The sequence below is a fragment of the Sus scrofa genome, chromosome 4 (assembly GCF_054392235.1).
Source record: "Sus scrofa isolate SSC_HxYL_T2T_F1_AM1 chromosome 4, Sscrofa_HxYL_maternal_Yorkshire_Landrace_v2.0, whole genome shotgun sequence".
In the NCBI taxonomy this organism is placed as follows: domain Eukaryota; kingdom Metazoa; phylum Chordata; class Mammalia; order Artiodactyla; family Suidae; genus Sus; species Sus scrofa.
In genome coordinates, this window is record NC_139386.1 from 106,268,965 (window position 1) to 106,286,362 (window position 17,398).

Genomic DNA, 17,398 nt, shown 5'->3' on the forward strand with positions numbered 1-17,398 from the left:
ACACGGAGGCCGCTTCGGTTCCAAATCTGTGTCACCCAGGGAAGCCCTCAGTGCCCTGCCCCTCGACCCTTGGCCCCGCGGTCCCAGGGAGAAGACATCCCGGGAAGTCCCAAGGGCGCTTCTCCGGATGCTCAGAGCTGCCAGGGCAGCGCCATGAGGGACACTTACAAAGAGGACAGGAACTTGGTTTTCTGGCAGGAAAAGCTCCTTCAGCGCAGAACACTCGACAGACGCCGGCAGAGGAGGTGGACTTGCGGGAGGCCCGAAAGCGCTGCCCTGTCGCTGACCCCAAACGGATTTCATCGCCTCCGTGAGGAGGTACAAACCAAAGGGAGGCCGCGGGCAGGCGAGTCGGGGCCTCCTGACGTCGCGGGCGGCTGAGGAAGCGCGCGGCGGGCGGGCGGCTGAGGAAGCGCGCGGCGGGCGGGCGGCTGAGGAAGCGCGCGGCGGGCGGGCGGCTGAGGAAGCGCGCGGCGGGCGGGCGGCTGAGGAAGCGCGCGGCGGGCGGGCGGCTGAGGAAGCGCGCGGCGGGCGGGCGGCTGAGGAAGCGCGCGGCGGGCGGGCGGCTGAGGAAGCACGCCTGGCGGGAGGCGGGGCCTGCGCCCGCGGGGCTGCGCGCGGCCTGGCTCAGCGGCGGGAGGGGCGACCCCTGGCGGTGCGCTCGTGTCATGCTGCGCCCTCTGGACTCTGAATGCAGGGGTCCGAGGGCGACTCTGCGTGGGACCTGGCCCTTTGGGCGGCGTCTTTTACAGCGCAGCATGGCCTCAGTCCCCAAGGCGAACTGACACCTGAGAGAGGCAGGCTGCGTGGGCAAGGGCATCCCCAGGCTCCAGGTCCTGTCTGGAGTCGGGGTCCCAGACCCCAGCCTCCTGGATGAGCCAGGAAGACTGAGGGGACCAGGGAGGCAGGGTGGGCGGGGGAAGCTCGCGGCTTCCAGGCTGGACCCAGGCAGCTCTGCTGGTCGCTGTCCTGGAACCGGCCTGGGCTGCAGCAGTGGAGCCAGTGCCACCTGTAGTCAGGTCCCCCTGTGTCCCAGGGCTTAACAGCAGAGACTGAACCAAAAGGGGGTTTCACCAGGACTCTAGTACTTGCAAGGTTGTCCCTGTGAGTAAATGGTCATGTGAGGGGCTGAGATAGTCCTGCTGAGGCTGGATGACTGCCTACAGCTTCTGGTTGGCCCGTCCAGACTACTTTTGTTTGTTGGTCGGTTGGTTTTGGTTTTCTTTGGAGGGCCACTTATGGAACTTCCCATGCTGGGAGTCAAATTGTGGTAACAGCTGCCATCATACTCCACAGCCACATCATCACCAGATCCCAGCCACCTCTGCCACCTACACCTCAACTCACCAGCACCCAGGAACATCAGCCCACTGAGTGGAGCCAGGGAGTGAACCTGAATCCTTTGGATACCACTTGTGTTCATTACTGCTGAATCACAATGGGAACTCCTACATTAAAGAAAAAATCACTATGAAATTAAATTGTTAAATACAGGCCTCTAGACTTTGAAAACATCGTGTAACAAGGGAACATGCTTGTCTCTTTTGCGAAACAACCAGATGGGCAAGAGCTATACCTGTGGTAAAGCAACTAAAACACAAGCGTGTCCCTGTTCCCCAAGACACTGTCAAAGCCCCAAACTGCTCTCCTCTATTGTGTTGTTAGTGGCATTGTTGGTATCTCTTTAGGCTTTTGTCCCTGTAATGTGGGAAAAGGCAAAGGAGACTGTGGGATACTGTGTTCCCCTTACTCCCAGTGTCCTTAACAACAGAAAAGCGGGTATCAGAGAAACCCGATTCAGAAGGCATGTAAACTTCCATAACAAGCCTGTTGTTCTGAACGTGAATGGTGCATGCTTGGGAATATATGTCAATACACGAGTCCATACAATTATGAAAATGTGTTTCCTAGCTCCTTCCACGGGAAAGGCCTAGAGAGAAACCAATTCCAATGAGTAGCTCTAGGTTCCACAAGTTGACCTGGGAATCGTGTTTTGCACGAAAGGAACCCAGAGCATCTTTGAGAAATGACTGAGTCCAAGTCAGGGGCAGGAAATACTCAAGAGGACACAGGAGCACCTTGTTACACTGCTATCAGGAAAGGGCTCAAAGACTGTTAGGATCTTATCCAAAGGGTGAAGGAACCAGCTGAGAGTCACATTCACCGATGAAAGGGAGGATGATTGGAGTATCGGTAAGGAAGATAGGGCAATGGATTGGAATACTTCCGTGTGTGTCCAACTTTGAGTTCCTAGTCACACAGGGGAAGATACAGAAATAAAAGAAGCTAATTGGTGACCAGAGAAGGGGCTTGGCAGTTGGCTCATTAAGCTGCCGACTTCTTTACAGATGGTCCCCCTACGTAACTCAAGAGTGTTTAGGATTTCGGGAAGTTTCTCTTTAGGCAAGTGTTCCAGGTGAGACTGTAGCACCATGGAATGTCACCATTTTGCTCCACATCATCAGTTGCTGGATCCAGGCCCTGATGTCAAAGGGCTGCAAATATCACAGAAAAACCCCCAGGACCCGACGTGCCTCCTGATCAGAGAGCACACACCCCGTTTGAGAGAGTCTCGCCAGTGTATCAAACATGAATGTCATCATCTCTACATCTGCCAGGTGCAAAACAGTGGCCATTAGACTCATGTGGCTATGGCATACGCAGAATGGGGCTAGTAGGTCTCAGGAACTGGCTCTTAAGTGTATGTGATTGATGATTCCTGTCAGTGTAACCTGAAAAACTGAAGACAGGTGAAATATTTTCCTACTAAACAGAACTTTAAAACTTTGGTAGAATATTTCGTGTGTAGTACTAATTTGCTATGTGGAAGAGCATATTTGTAGTATTGTGGGTTGATAGGTTTTGGTTTTAAGCATGGCTACAAGAAAATTTTAAGGTACCTACATGGCTGGCAGTTTTTTCTATTATAACACTGCTGTACATTCTGCCACCAGAGATGAAGTATGGAGGACAGAAGTATTTTTTTTCTGTATACTCAGGTACACAGTTTAGACTGTGGGAAAGATACAGAACCAAAACGCAGTATCTTCACGAAATGAATGACCAAAAAAAAGGAGGAGGACAGGAGGAAACCAAGAAGAATTTGACTGAGAGGGAGTGAGGATGAGAGAGAAAGGAAGGAGAGAAGGAAGGATGGGAGGGAGGGAAGGGGGAGGGACAGAGGTAGGAAGGAGCAGAGGGGCAGCATATGTATATATGGGTGTGTAAGTAACTTCAACACATATCCACCTGATTACTTTGTGGGTTGTATTTGGATCCCAGGAAAAGAAACTAACTTAAAACAATAATGGAAGGAGTTTCCATTTTGGCACTAGGGGAACAAATCCAACCAGTAGGCATGAGGATGGGGGTTCGCTCCCTGGCCCTGTTCAGTGGGTCTGGGATCCAGCATTGCCATGAGCTGTGGTGTAGGTCACAGATGTGGCTGGGGTCCCGCATTACTGTGGCTGTGGTGTAGGCTGGCAGCTGTAGTTCTGGTTGGACCCCAAGCCTGGGAAAATTCATATGCCACACATGCAGCTCCAAAAGAAAAAAAAATAAATAAAAAGGAAGAAAAAAAATAGATACAATGTTTGTAGGATAACTGATAATTTAATTTTTATTATAATATTTTTATTTTAGGAAAAATTTGAAAAATGTAGAAACCACAGTGAAATTCAAGAAAGCTTTTCATGAAATGAAAGGGTAGGGACTGCATATTCCACAGCACAATGCCAGCAATACAAGTCTACAGAATGACTAAATCAGAAAGTTTCCAACATACAAACAAATATGGTAATGGACACATATCAGGAATCATCGATCGGGGATTGATAAGGCATGGCAACTTGTCGGAGAAACAGCATCACAGAAGAAGAAAGTTCATGGCCTCTAATTCATACACCACTAAGCAAATGACTGATCAGAGAGAGAAAAACAGGTCTTTCCAATGGACAGATCTCACAGGGCCCTCCAGAACAAAGCGTCCAATGCTCGAATGACAAGAGTGGTGGCAGGCAGTGCGGACACTCTCAGCCTCCTGCGGGGCTGTGCTAGGAAGCACACAGCAGGCACTAGGTGGTGCTCTTGGCGAAAGCTTTCCCCTGAATTGCATCAGGAGGAAATCATCAGACAACTGAAGGATGCAGACTTGTGAGCCAGACTTGTGAGCAGACTTGTCCTCTGCAAACCAGTCAATGTCCCCACAGTCAAAGACAATCACAAAAGGTGAGGAGACGTTTGGGGTTCAAAAGGACTCAAGAATTATAGTCACATAAACTTCTTAGTCCTTCGGAACCCCAAATCTCTCTTCTCCTCTTGGTTGTCTTCTTTGTGGAGACATGGACTGTTTGAAGACAGACAGGCCAGGTGTCTGGGCCACTGGCCTACATTCTGCAGCTGTCTGATAACTACCTCATGAAGACACTCAGGCGGAACACTTTCGGCAAGAACACTGCACAGTTAAGGGCGTCTGCTCCGACCACAGCCCGTGTGCTGACAAAGAATGTCCAGGTGGACATGGGGCCTTCTGCCAGCGGCTCCTGATGCCTGTGTGAGGAGGATGAATGTGGACAGGAGCAAGGGTGAAGGTCGCTCCAAACTGTAGTCCATCTGGGCCCTGGTCTCCTCATCGACTGATCACACCCAAGACTGGGAGGAGGCCGAGGACTGCGATTTCTCTCATGAGATCAGTCTTTTGGAGTAAAAACGGTGGGTGGAGGAGGTGATGGTTGAGATGCTGATTCTCAGGAGACGATCCCTCCAGTGTTCCTTTGGGGCTTCAACTTGATTGGCTGTTGTAGGTCTTTCTCATCAGGTGGAAAAGGAATCTTTTCTGCTGTGGTTTCTTGGGGTTGGGCAATAACTCTTCTTCGTTCTGGAAGTAACAGATACCTGTGAAACACAGAGAGAGGAGAGGAGGTGAGAGAGGACAGAAGAAAAATCAGTGAGAGTCTTTGCAGGGTCCTGCTGAGAGCTGAGCCTGCAGGGATGGCCACATGGTGACTGAGGCCAGGAGCAGGCTGGGCTCCTGCTGACACGAGGAGCTGAAGGCAGAGCCACAGGCTGGCTGGAGGGGAACGTGAGAGCCATGCCTTAGAAGTTCATCCAGCCTCTGGGGCAGAATCTAGGGACCCCTGTCCTCACCCCACCACTGCTTGCTGATAACCCAGCTCAGACCTGCTGCGGAGCCTTAGCCAGGTGCCCCCACCCAGTCCTCCGCAGCCACTGCACTCTTGAGGCCCCTTCCTCTGCACTGAAGGATGGCCTTCTCACCGTTCCAGGGATGGATGTGCTTAGCATCCCTCTCACACATTCCGAAACAAATTGCGCTCCAGAGCAGAGGGTCCTTGGTAGAGAAACACACCCTGTCCTACCTCTATGCCCCTGTCCTCTGAGGAGGAGAGGCAGCTACAGGGAGCGCCCTGCAATGGGAGACCCACTGGGGCTTCAGAATGTCTCCGATTCTCCTTCCACCTTTCATAGATGAGGACCTATGCTGCCAAGGAGCTGAGGAGTAGCTGAGCTCAGGTGGCCTGTTATGGACAACACGGACCCTAGAAGCCAGGCCACAGGCCCTTCCCACCCATTTGGAGGAAGAGAGAGGAAAGGCTCCCATCCGGAGAGGTCTACAGGCACTAGGGGCGGTTTGGTCAACCTCCTGGACAGGAAGAAGTCTTTACAGAGAAGCGCTGCTTCAGCAGAGCTACAGAAAGAAGGGAGTTTCTCTGAGCTTCTAAGTCATGTTCTTTTGTGTACTGTATCTGGTACTCTAAACACCGTGAGAAACTTGGATCCAAACACAGAGCTTGTATATCCAGCGCATCTATCTGCCTCTTTCTCTTTTCTCTTTTCCAAGCTGCACAAATAGTTCTGTGGAGAGAAGGCTAAGTCCATCACTGGCTGATATTCTGCTTTTCTATAAAGAAGTCACAAGTGGACCCTGCCATCCTGGTTACTGACATCCTACCAGATCCGTCGTGCTTTGAATCCTTAAATGTTTATTCACAGAGCTTTAAAAAACCCTGCTAAGCAAACCTCACCTGAAGGGAGAATTTCAATGGCTTGGTGTGCGCACCCATGTTAGATCCAGGCTCACCCAGTTTCTATCTGGAATTACATGATTTAGAGTTACTTACTAGGGCTAGACTACTTCACACCACTCCTTTTGCTTCTTTCCATCCCTTCCACCGAGAACTTCTTTCTCCCTGGCCCCACAGAGTTTCCGGTCATCCTTCTGACACTCTCATGGAAACCATCTGCCTTCTCAATTGGGTTTGTCTGAAGCAAGGTTCATCCTGTATTCTTTGTCTCTCCCTGAGTCGTCATAAGCTTGGTCCAAAGTTCATTCACTACAACGCTCTCCTAGATTCCCTGGTCTCAGATGCCCACTCAGGTCATGTTCTGGAATTTTACTGCACGTGTGGCAGGAGCAGGTGAGTCAAAGGGCAGGAGGTCTGAATGCCTGCTCCCCTCATGTCCTGAGCACTGTGACGACCGGGTGTCTACATCTTGGTTTGGCCAGCGTGCCAGGAGGGCGCCATCTACTGTCCTGCACCGAATGCCAGCTCCAGTGTGTCCCTCACAGGACTGCCCACCTGGCACTGAGGGGACCTGACTCCAGCCTGCCTAGCATTCCCACCTATGACGCGGTTCTTATGCAACTTTTGTAAGCAGGACCCTTTTTCTCACTTTCAGCCCTTCCTCATGCAAAAAGTTGAGCATGAAGGGTTTTCCTAGGTCCACGTTGCCAAAGGAAAGCCACATGCAAGTGAGTCGTTAAGACCGTGGTCCTGGATGCAAGAGGCAGTGGAGTTGGAGGGGGAGGGAAAGGAAGCTGAGGAAGCCAACTGCGTGTGTGATTTCCCGCAAAGCACCATGTATTCAGCAGCCTTAGAGATGCTGTTGGGATGAAAAGACCACAGGATCAGGCTTTCCTGGGGCTAAAAGTAGGACAGAGGGAACATCAGGCGAGCAGTCGCAGGGGCACGGCAGAGTCAGAGGCAAACAAAAGACTGAGAGGCAAGGACCTGGCAGGGTGGCAGCCCCTGGAAAGCAGGAAAGACCACGCAGAGGGAGCCAGAGCTGTGGAGTCCACAAAGGAGGAAGCGAAAACCTAGTGGGAGACTGAGCTGTGGTGCATAAGGAGAAAGGGCATGGAGGAGCCTGAGAGGTGATTACCTCGGTAGCCTAAGCAAGGAGGCCAGGGAATCTGCAGGCCAGTCTCCACTTGCTGAACTGCAGTTTTCTTTGGATAATCTTCTCTTTCAGGAAACTTAAGGCATGAAGGCGGTGACACACGTGACACTCCTGCCTGCTGGCAGCTGAGCCCTCACCCTCCAGCTTGGGAGGGGTCTTCATTCCGATGGAAGCATCCAGACCCAGCTCTGAAGAGAAAACCACAGCCAACAGGATCCATCGTTACTCATGATCTTCCTGTGACTCCCTCCTCCACCCCCAGGGACCTCCGGTAAAGACAGTGTCCAGGGACATGAAGGGCCATCGGGAAGTGCGTGGTGAGGGAAGCCACTGGAGACATTTGGTACTTCTTTCCTTCTGTTGATACTCCTGATACTAGTGAGACTACCATGAGGCAGACATGCTCCCAAATGCCCAAAAGGTGTCGAGAACAATAACGTTGAGAAAAACAAAACGTTCCCAGGGAGAAAAGACCAAGACAAGGAAACCATGCCACACGCGGGTTGTACTTATTTGGCGGGATGAGAGTGTAGAGACCAAGCAAAGTCACAGGTGAAGGAAAAGCTCAGGACAGAAAAGCCCTGGGGAAGGCTAAACCTGGAAACAATGTTAAATGTGCATCAATACATATCATAGGGCATATGTATATAGATACACACACCCACATATACACACATCCCGTACACATATTGTTTAGACACACTCAGTCCCCACGAGGTATAGAAGGTGTGCTGATCAATGAAAACATCCACAAAGTGTGCATGGACATTAAACCAATGAGGCTGCTGACGGTTCATTCTAACAGCCTCCTGATGAGTTGAATTTGAAACAAAGAACGGAAACAAGAAGAAGGAGAGAGAGAAGGTCTGGTGGGTAGCATGAACTAAGACATATGGGGGAGGAATCGAGGAGTATGAAAGTCAAGGGCATGGAAAGTATGCATTGTTGCAAAATCTTCTGTGAAGCCGGGACTGATGCTCAGGCCTCCGAGGAAAGTGAGCAGGAGAAAGAGTGACTCAGCCAGAGAGCTTGGGACTTGGCTGGGAATGTGGGAGGCCAAGGCCAAGAAAAAGAGAGGCAGGAGTGAAGAGAAGACAACTAGCTACCCCAGGACCTAATGGCACCTGTCAGGGCTACGCTTCCCCACACTCCCTGAGCACTTTCGAGGAGCCTCTCCAGGCTGCTCCGTGCTGCTCCTTCTCATCTCACCTCCACCTGAGAACCCGGGTCCCTCCTCATTCTCAGGTGAGGCCAACGCCTAAGGGACAAGCCGCCGGCACCCGAGGCTCCAGCTGGAGAGGTTGAGACTCCTGGAGGGTAAGGGTGGCACATGCCCATCGACATGGAGGTGAGGGGTTGAAAAAATCAGATTGAGGAACGTTAAAAAATCCGAGAAGTGAATCCTGATGAGAAAAAAACTGACAGCTATGGATAAGAGTAAAGAGGTTGAGATAAATGAGGTGTTATCAAACAGACCGACTGGTACACTTCCCGATGAAGGTGGCTCTTTATTTTCAAAAGAGGGGGAAAAACACACAACTCTGTCGCCCATCTCCTTGGCCTGAACTCCCTATTCCCCTCTTCTCTCTTACCTCGGAAGAGTGGCCCTTGGTTCCCAGTATCAGTGTTGGCAGTAAAGCCCTGGATGTTGGAGGAAAGGCGGAGCCTGGCTTTGCCATCACCACGATCTAAATGCTGGCTGAGGGGCAGCTGCAGATCATTGGCCACCTGGGTGCTTGTCTGCAGCTGAGCTTGTGAACTTTGCATCTCTGGCCTTCCAAAACTCAAAGGCACTTTGTGACAATCCCCCCAGGTGTCACCTGAAAAGAATAACAGGTTCAGTAGCACCCATCCAAGGTTTCCTTTGCTAAGCCCTCCATGAACACCCATTTGTGATGACCCAGCCTAACAGAGAATCCACACAGTGACCCAGACAACACAGGCAGCCATCATGTACGGGAAGGAGATGCCATCTTTATGGCTATGCCTGGGGATGCGGAGAGGCCAGGGGCCAGGCTGTGATGTCCCTGAGACAATAAGCTGCCCACATGACCCGAGAGGGTTTGATTTGCAATAAAGTCACACCTATTATTCTCTGACTCATACCTCAGTCCCTCAGCCTAATGAGAAGGCCTGAGGGAGAAAGAGTTGTTGGTGTCTGCCCACAAGACTAAAAGACCAGGGGAAGAAGTATGGCCTCGAGCCTGCGGGTACTGGTAGAAAAGGGAGTTGGACAACGATAGGACATGGACAAAGCAAGAGAACACCCCAATTCTGGAGCCTTCTCAACGTCCTTCTTCATAAGTGTTGGCAGCTCTTCTGCCTCCCCACACATGTATGTTCTGTTCCCACATGGGGTCGGCTAAGGGCCAAGGTCCTAGCAAGTATAAATAGTGTAGTACAGGCCGGAGTCCTGATACGAGCTAAGGCACAGAAGGGTTGCAGAACCAGAATTTGTGTCTCTTCAGGGAAGTCATGCGATGCACAGTCCTGAGACCACACACCCCTCCAGGGGGGTCTGGGCCCTGAGTACTCACTGGTTGCATCGTGAGCATCAGGGACATCCATGTTCTCAAATGAGAGGGTGGCAGCACTCCTGTAAGGCCAGAAGGAGTCCGACAGGTCGGGAAGACCTGGGCAAGACCAAGCGCTTCCATCCAGTGAGTTCAGTGGGACACCACACTCTGCCATCGGCGGCAGCTCCCCGCGGAGCCTGGTGGGGGACGGAGGCCTGAGGATTCACCCAAGAGTGATCAGGAATCTTAGAGTCTATGTGGTTTGGATCAGATGATTAAGAGTGTGGCGAAGGCCGCCAAGGGGCTGGCTGACCCATTAGAGAGGGACAAACTGGGTGTGTATCTGGGGTGGGGGCAGAGTGTGTTTTTAGAGGGTCAGGAAATAGCGAGGACAGTCAGTCCTCAGTGCTCTGGCCAACGACAAGCTGATGAGGAGGAGACCGAATACCTCTATACGGTACAGTCATGACCCACAACACAGAGTGTCACGTAACAGTGGTGTCAGCCCTTCATTTCGATGGCACTGAAAGTGGGAAAGGGGTGGGAATGGGCCTACAGCATGGGGAGGGGGGTGGGGGGGCGCCTCTGGAATCCCAGGCATCTCAGGCCATCAAGGCCTCTGTCTCTCATTATGGTGGCAATAATATACTATCACTGTCAGTCTCCATTTCTTGCTATGAAACCTATGCCAACATGCTGATGCCAAACAGGCAGACAGCAGAAGTGAGAGAACAAGTGAGTGCCACAGACCCCTGGGACATAGTTCACGTGGGTCACCTGACTGGGGGTCACTACCCTTGAGAGCATAACGAGAGACGGGAAACAACACGGGCGCCACCATGAGAGCAGAAAACGTCACACAACAGGAGAACTGCTGGTTGGCAAAGTGGAGGACACACATAGACCCAGCACTTTCTGCTTCTCCCTGGGTCAGAGGTCTGCAGATGTCATTACTGTATGAACAGCCCCACATAGTCAAAATTACCTGGGGACAGGTGGCTCTGGTTCTTTCACCCCATTACGATCATGTGGGTTTTCTGCAAAGAAATTAACAGCACAGTTACTTTAGGCAGATCCCCTTAATTTGCTCCATCCTTTGCCTCACATTTGCAAGGGTCATAAATACACACAATGTGAAAACAGTCTATTGTGAGAGAAATATTCCCGGAGGCCCTAGACAGAGTGTCAAAAGAGGGCACTGAGTTTCCGTCTTGAGGCACCAGACAAACCTCCTTGTTAGGATAAGTCACCCTCACAGTTAGCTTATGTCCTGAGACTCTGCAAACAGCTAAACATAAATGTCTCCCCACAGATCCTGGGGAACTTCCTCACTATGAACTCAGGGCTTGCTATGATATTCAGGCTTCTTCCAGCTGAAAGGCTTGTTAATGCATGAGATGAAGGACATGCTGAGCTTAGACGGACGAGTGGAATCTACACCCCAGCCAGTCCAAAGACTCTTCAGTGCTACAGAGAAACAGGGGCCTTTCTATTCCTAAGGTTGCAAATTCCAGGGCCCTTCCTCGCTTCAGAGACATGCACCAAAGTTGACAGTGGTGCTTATGTTCTGGTTCCAGAAGAGTCGGGACAAGGGAAGACAAATGAAAGGATGCAGACTCTAGGCTGGCAGACGTGAAACAGCGTTGTGACATTTCCAAAGATACAAGCAAGACTGGCAGCAGCCTCAGAGAGGGGTAGAAACTCAGGAGGCACATTGCTCAGGAATGACAATGGGAGCATTTCATGGGAGATGGGAGACTCACCCAAACTTAGGAGGCTTGAACGTTAGTTCCTGGCCATGGTGGCAGAGGTACATGTGAGTCTGGCAGGACTGCCTGGGGGCTAATTAATTGCCAGTGGCGCAAACATGACTAGAACTTGGACAAAATCATTACTTCATGGACTATGTCATTTTAAAGGCAATTGAAGGGGAAAAAAATGAAAAGCATTACAGAGAAACAAAAGCTAAGAGATTTTAGCACCAGCAAGCAAGCTTTAAAGGCAACTGCAGTGCCAGGTTCTTCCAAACATTATGTCAGCATACAGTCTACCCGAGGGGATTATTCCTATCAGACTAGGTGAACAAAGAACATGCAGGCTACCTGGGGGACCAGCTGGAATTTCACCCTCTGCAGCAGGAGAGCAACCACAGGCTCCATCCAGAGCAGACCCCTTTTTCTGTTCATCAAATGCCAGTTTTCCATCACTGCAAGGCGGGTAGCAGTCAGAACCTTCCTGCTGAATGCAAGGAGCCAAAACAGCTTCATCTGGGAACGCCTGGAGCACTTCCTCCTTTGCAACCTCCTGCAACTCCGCGCTGTGCCAGATGCGGAGGGGAAGACGGAAAAGTAAACTCAGAGGAGGTTTTCTAGCTCCTGTTCAGGGGAGGCATAGGGAGCAGACACAGAGAGCAAAGCGGCAGTCTTCTTCCAGAAGGGAGAAACCACCCTCCTAGATGTGAGGCGGAGTGTGGCTGCCATGGGGAGGGAGAGAGAACAGCACAGGCTCGGGGTTCTGGCCCCACAACCAGCTGCTGGAGGAGAATGACCTCTCCCTCAGGCCACAGTCAGGACCCCAGCACACACAGAGGACTGAAATCCTGGTTTTGCAGACCCTGTGTGGAACTGAGTGTACACTGTCCGAGTGAGTACGGCTCTGGAGGAAATACAGACTGCAGGACCTATTTTATCCAGAGCATGCTACAATATGAAAGGTTTTCCAGGTTCTTCCCCAGCCTCCCAACACTGACTAACATGCTGATGCCAAAAGGACTCAAAGCAGATGTGCGTCTCCCCCGGCTTTTAACCCCCCAGGAGAGGACTGGTGATTGCAGGATTTCTTGTGTTTGACTCTTTCACCTGCGGCTACTCACTGTGCATCACTAACCTTGAGGGATTAAGAAACGGAAACCCATGGGAGTTCCTGTCGTGGTGCGGCAGAATCCAATCTGACTAGGAACCATGAGGTTGTGGGTTGGATCCCTGGCCTTGCTCAGTGGGTTAAGGATCTGGTGTTGCCCCGAGCTGTGGTGTAGGTCACAGACACGGCTGGGATCTTGCGTTGCTGTGGCTGTGGCATAGGCTATGGACTACAGCTACAGCTACAGCTACAGCTCCCATTAGACCCCTAGCCTGGCAACCTCCAAATGCCATGGGTGCGGCCCTCAAAAGACTGAAAATAAAATAAAATAAAGAAATTGAAACCCGTACCACTATCCCAAGGGAAATAGACAACTTTGTTACCAAAGGAGATATTTGACTGTTGCCTGAAGGGATGAAAGTGTTTTTTTTTTTTTTTAGCTATTTCTTGGGCCGCTCCCGTGGCATATGGAGGTTCCCAGGCTAGGGGTCGAATCGGAGCTGTAGTCTCCGGCCTACGCCAGAGCCACAGCAACGTGGGATTCGAGCCGCGTCTGCAACCTACACCACAGCTCAAGGCAATGCCGGATCGTTAACCCACTGAGCAAGGGCAGGGACAGAACCCGCAACCTCATGGTTCCTAGTCAGATTCGTTAACCACTGCGCCACGACGGGAACTCCGCTGAAAGAGTTATTTTACACTGAGCAATTTCTGGTGTTCCCTGCATCTGAGGTCTCCTGGTATCAGTACCGACATTCACAGCCCTCAAAGCTTCAGAGTTACCTGGGGGGCAGTGGCTCTTGTCCATCCACTTCCTCATGACCATTCTGATTTTCTGCTAAGAAATTCAGAGACAATATGTCACACGAGTTAAGCACTGCTCACACTTGGCAACTCAGTGCACACACCGACCACAACGACATTAATATTCTCAGTGTCAGAACAGAGTACCTCGGCAGAGATGATCCGGGACACTTCAGTGAAGGCTTAGGAGAATTAGCACTGCGGCCAGACCCATTAGGGAATCGCCTCCTGATCTGGAAGAACCTTCTCCCAGCATCCTCTCTGCTGAGGCTATACAGATGGCTAAGAGAGTGGATTTCCCCCAGAGATCTTAGAAAATGAGCTGAGGTATGATCTAGAATTGTTTCTACACTACTCGTTCGTCCCAATGGATAATGTAGTTGTTGATGGCTTAGAGGAACTTATACGTGAGACTAGCGGGATGGATGGATTGTGTCAACTCTCCAATGGAAAGGAGTACTTGGTGCTACACAGAAACAATGGCCATGCAAGGCTGGACGCACTACCTTCATGGAAACATTCAAGGAAGGCAGGGGGAGAGGGGACTCTGTCTGCATTTCAGATGACTGCTGAGCTAAGACACGCCAACACAGAGACCGTGGAGACGGGGGCTCAGAGCAGGGAAAGCAGGGAACCCTCGTCTCCTCACACACAGTCAGGTCTGCCCTTGGGTCCGCACAGGGATAGAAAGGCCAGGACCTCCTACAGCATGAAAACTTAGATCATTACAGGGGACAACACACATGTGCCCCAAACTAGGTCTGACAGTCACTTCCTGAGGATGTCCAGCTGGGCTGAGTGAGACTTTGTCACACCTGACTGGGGTCCATTGGCCTGAAAGTGGGTCCAGGTGGACAGAGGCATGACCTCGACCTAGGAAGGGATGAAGGCTCCCTGACCTAACCTGGTGTTTGGGTCTCATAATCCATCTTTTCCCCTGACTCGAACCGACATATATCTACAGGGTCTACCTTCGAAGAAGACCTTGCTCAGTCTAGACGGGTTGTGGGGAACAAAGAATAAGCAGGCTACCTGGGTGAGGGGTTGGAACGTCATCCTCTTTGGCGTGGGAGCCAGCACAGGCTCCATCTGCAGCAGGGCCAACTTTTGGCTCATCAGATGCACATGTGCCATCACCCGAAGGCTGGGTGCAGTCAGACCTTTCCTGGACCACTGAAGGGGTCGAAATGCATTCATCCTGGGATTCCTGTAGCACCTCCTCCTTTGCAACCTCCTGCACTTCCATGCTGTGCCAGGTGGGAAACGAATGACGGAACATTAAACTAAGAGGGACAGACACCAAGCTGTCCCGGGTGGTCGCAGGGGAGGCACAGGGAGTGGTCCCAGAAAGCAAAAGGGCAATATCCTTAAAGAAGAAGGTAACTGTGCTGCTGTGTGTGAAGGGCAGTGTGGCTCCACAGGTTGGGAGGCAGAGAGACCAGCACGTGCTCCCTGCCCTGGCCACACATCGTCTGATGAGGAAGGACACTCAGCCATCCCAGTGTGGGGCTTTCCGGAACATGAGCCACACATGAACTACCACACCAGGCGCTAGCACCATGTGCCTGAGTCACATGATATTCAACATAAAGCAGCCAAGGGAATTCACCGACTAAAGCAACACAGACTCCCAGAGATGCTATGCCTTCTTTTAGGAACAGAAAGCCCTCTAAGGCGTCTTATTAGAATGACTGTCACATGACAAGTACATTTGGGACATCTAGATAATTTTCTTGGTCTTTAAGTCTTGGATTTACTCCTTAATTACTTGGTCTTTATTTCTTTGAAGTGACCTTCTTCCGAATAACCAAAAATATCTCACCTTGGAGTTCATGTAGGAGAGGCTAGATAGTCCCTGTGTGCACAGGAGATCCTAAGGGCAGTGCATTGCCTTGGGTCACACACACAGGTGCCACAGAGACAAGACACAGGCGAGCCCAAGTGGGAGGAGGGAAGGAAGAAAATTCAGTCTGCACTTTGCTTCTCCTGGCATCTGGCATCTGTGACTCTCTTGACCTCACTTACTCTTCTTCCTGGGACCTCTCCATATTTTATCTCCCCATGACCACATCCTGACAGGTGCTGTTACCTGGGGGTGAGTGCTGCTGCTTCGTCGTCGTCCTCCTTCTCGTCTTCATCACTCTCTGTAAACAAATTCAGAACTCCCCAGTCAGCTTCTGCCCTCTTCTCCCACGACAAACACAAGCACTCATGTGGCCATGGAGCCATACATATCTATGTGAGAGTTAGGATAGTGGTGACGGTCTAACGCATTGTCTTTTAGCAATTTCCTTGCCTCCAAAGGGCTGGATCACCACGTCATCAGGCAAACATTGCAGTTGTCTCTTCTTCCTTATGTCACGGCACTGGTGTCCAGCTTCCATCTCAACCTGTACAACGGTATCATCCCTCCTGCCACAAATTCACCATAAACTCCTGCTCTGTATTTTTTGGCAGCTCTCACAAGATCCTCTCCTTTCTACAAGGAGAGGAAGAAACACCAAACCCCACATCCCTCCATCTGGGGACATCACGGGCTCATCAAGTGGGCTTGTGTGTGTGGTATCAAGGGAAATTCTCTCCATGGAATGTGTTCCACCCTAGACAGCTTTCCCAGCACCAAGTTCATCAAGTACATCAAGGACCTTCTCCAACCCCTCACACGAAGGGGCCTTCATTTTTCTCAACTACATTTGTTCACATCCCCACATTTCATCACTAAGGCCACCATCGAGTGATTGATCCCTTATACAGATGAGGAAACTGGTATCCGGAGAGGAACAGTCCGTCACTCAGTCCCAGTTCTAAAGGCAGCACTCAGGCTGGAAGCAGGCAACTGTCACACGTAGGCCAGGGCTCCTTTCCCTCCACAGGCTGCCTCCTGTCGCAGCCTCCTTTCTGTGCTTTATCCCTGGGTGCATGCTGCCTCCTGCACGAAGGCCCTCGTCCATCAAGGAGGAGGCAGAAGAGTCGGAATACTCTTTCCCCTACCCTATGCGTTTGTTTCCCCTCTGTCCTCACCCTCAGCCCATCCTAGTCCTACCACAGCCCCTAATGGGCCATGAAAACCGAACAGCTCTAAAAAACATTCCTAGTGAGCTGCTCCCTGGGGGCCCAGTGGGTTAAGGATCTGCTGTTGTCACTGCTGTGGCACGGGTTCAGTTCCGGGCCCAGGAATACCATAGTCTGCAAGCACAGCCTACAAATCCCCAAAACATGCCTAGTGAGGTGTGAAGACTCTTGGGGACCATGGAGCTGCCCAGTGCAATCGGGGTCCGTGGCCCCCTTACCTGGGCTGAACTTGTGGGCGAGGCGCTCTGCCAGCCTGTGTCCCTCAGTCAGCTGCTCTCGCAAGCCCTGCCCCTGGTCCTTGTCAAGGTCTTTGTGGGTGAGGAGGTCGGTGAGGTGCTGAACGAGCAGGACACAGTCATCCCTCCCTTCCTTCACCTTCTGCCGTAACTGGGTCAGCTCTCTTGCCTGAGCGTGAATCAGGACATCCAATTCCCTGAGGGGGCACACAGGTACAATTTGAAATCCCAGAGACATGGACCACACACTCTTAGGGCGTTTGATGCTCCCTGGCATCCCCAAGGAGCTCTCGATGCAGAAGTCTGACACCTAGGGGGTGACCTTTCTGGGGCAGAGAGAAAGGGGGACGGACAACAAAGGCGGCCTCTGGAACAGCCAGAGCTCCCCTGAGAGTCCTTGACATCCCATTCCTCGTGTTCTTCTGGGAACAACCCCAGTGTCCTCCTACACCTGCTTCATGGAGAGGGCGCTCCAGGTCTTCCCTCAGCCATGCCCGTTTCCACACGAAAATACACATCAGGCACTGGCAGGCACTGACACAAAGCCAGACACCCGGTGTGGACAGTCCGGCTGGTGTGAATTCGAAAGACCAAGAGAATGCCAGGGTCCAGGATGGAGGCCAAGCTCGAGTCAGTCAGGAGGGGATTGTGAGGGAAGGGAAAGGAGGTTGGCATCACAAAACACTGCAAATGGACAAAATGCTCCTGAGCTCT

At 51.6% G+C, this 17,398-nt stretch overlaps 2 protein-coding genes and 1 long non-coding RNA gene across 11 annotated transcripts in view; 1 reads left to right on the forward strand and 2 right to left on the reverse strand.

The window, feature by feature from the left end:
• The window catches only part of LOC146404158 (NBPF family member NBPF6-like), a 41,823-nt gene extending 41,255 nt beyond the window's left edge, over positions 1-568 (reverse strand). For all 5 annotated transcript variants that reach the window (XM_085023379.1, XM_085023382.1, XM_085023380.1 and 2 more), the window contains exon 1: positions 169-568. The gene's annotated coding sequence lies outside the window, so the exon portion shown is untranslated. The remainder of the gene's footprint in view (positions 1-168) is intronic.
• On the forward strand, positions 134-9,288 carry LOC146404159 (uncharacterized). Its single transcript, XR_014844314.1, has 2 exons — positions 134-318; positions 7,270-9,288. It is a non-coding gene; the product is annotated as an uncharacterized LOC146404159 (long non-coding RNA).
• LOC146404160 (NBPF family member NBPF6-like) overlaps positions 3,593-17,398 on the reverse strand; it is a 41,860-nt gene continuing 28,054 nt past the window's right edge. For 3 of the 5 annotated variants that reach the window (XM_085023385.1, XM_085023389.1, XM_085023390.1), the window contains 10 exons: positions 16,667-16,881; positions 15,466-15,520; positions 14,409-14,623; positions 13,356-13,410; positions 11,816-12,030; positions 10,699-10,750; positions 9,735-9,928; positions 8,790-9,017; positions 7,180-7,385; positions 3,593-4,893 (listed from right to left, as the gene is read on the reverse strand). In XM_085023385.1, the coding sequence (XP_084879511.1) occupies positions 7,189-7,385; positions 8,790-9,017; positions 9,735-9,928; positions 10,699-10,750; positions 11,816-12,030; positions 13,356-13,410; positions 14,409-14,623; positions 15,466-15,520; positions 16,667-16,881 (1,426 nt within the window). In that variant the 3' untranslated portion in view covers positions 3,593-4,893; positions 7,180-7,188. The remainder of the gene's footprint in view (positions 4,894-7,179; positions 7,386-8,789; positions 9,018-9,734; positions 9,929-10,698; positions 10,751-11,815; positions 12,031-13,355; positions 13,411-14,408; positions 14,624-15,465; positions 15,521-16,666; positions 16,882-17,398) is intronic. The other 2 variants (XM_085023388.1, XM_085023386.1) reach the window with 2 other exon arrangements.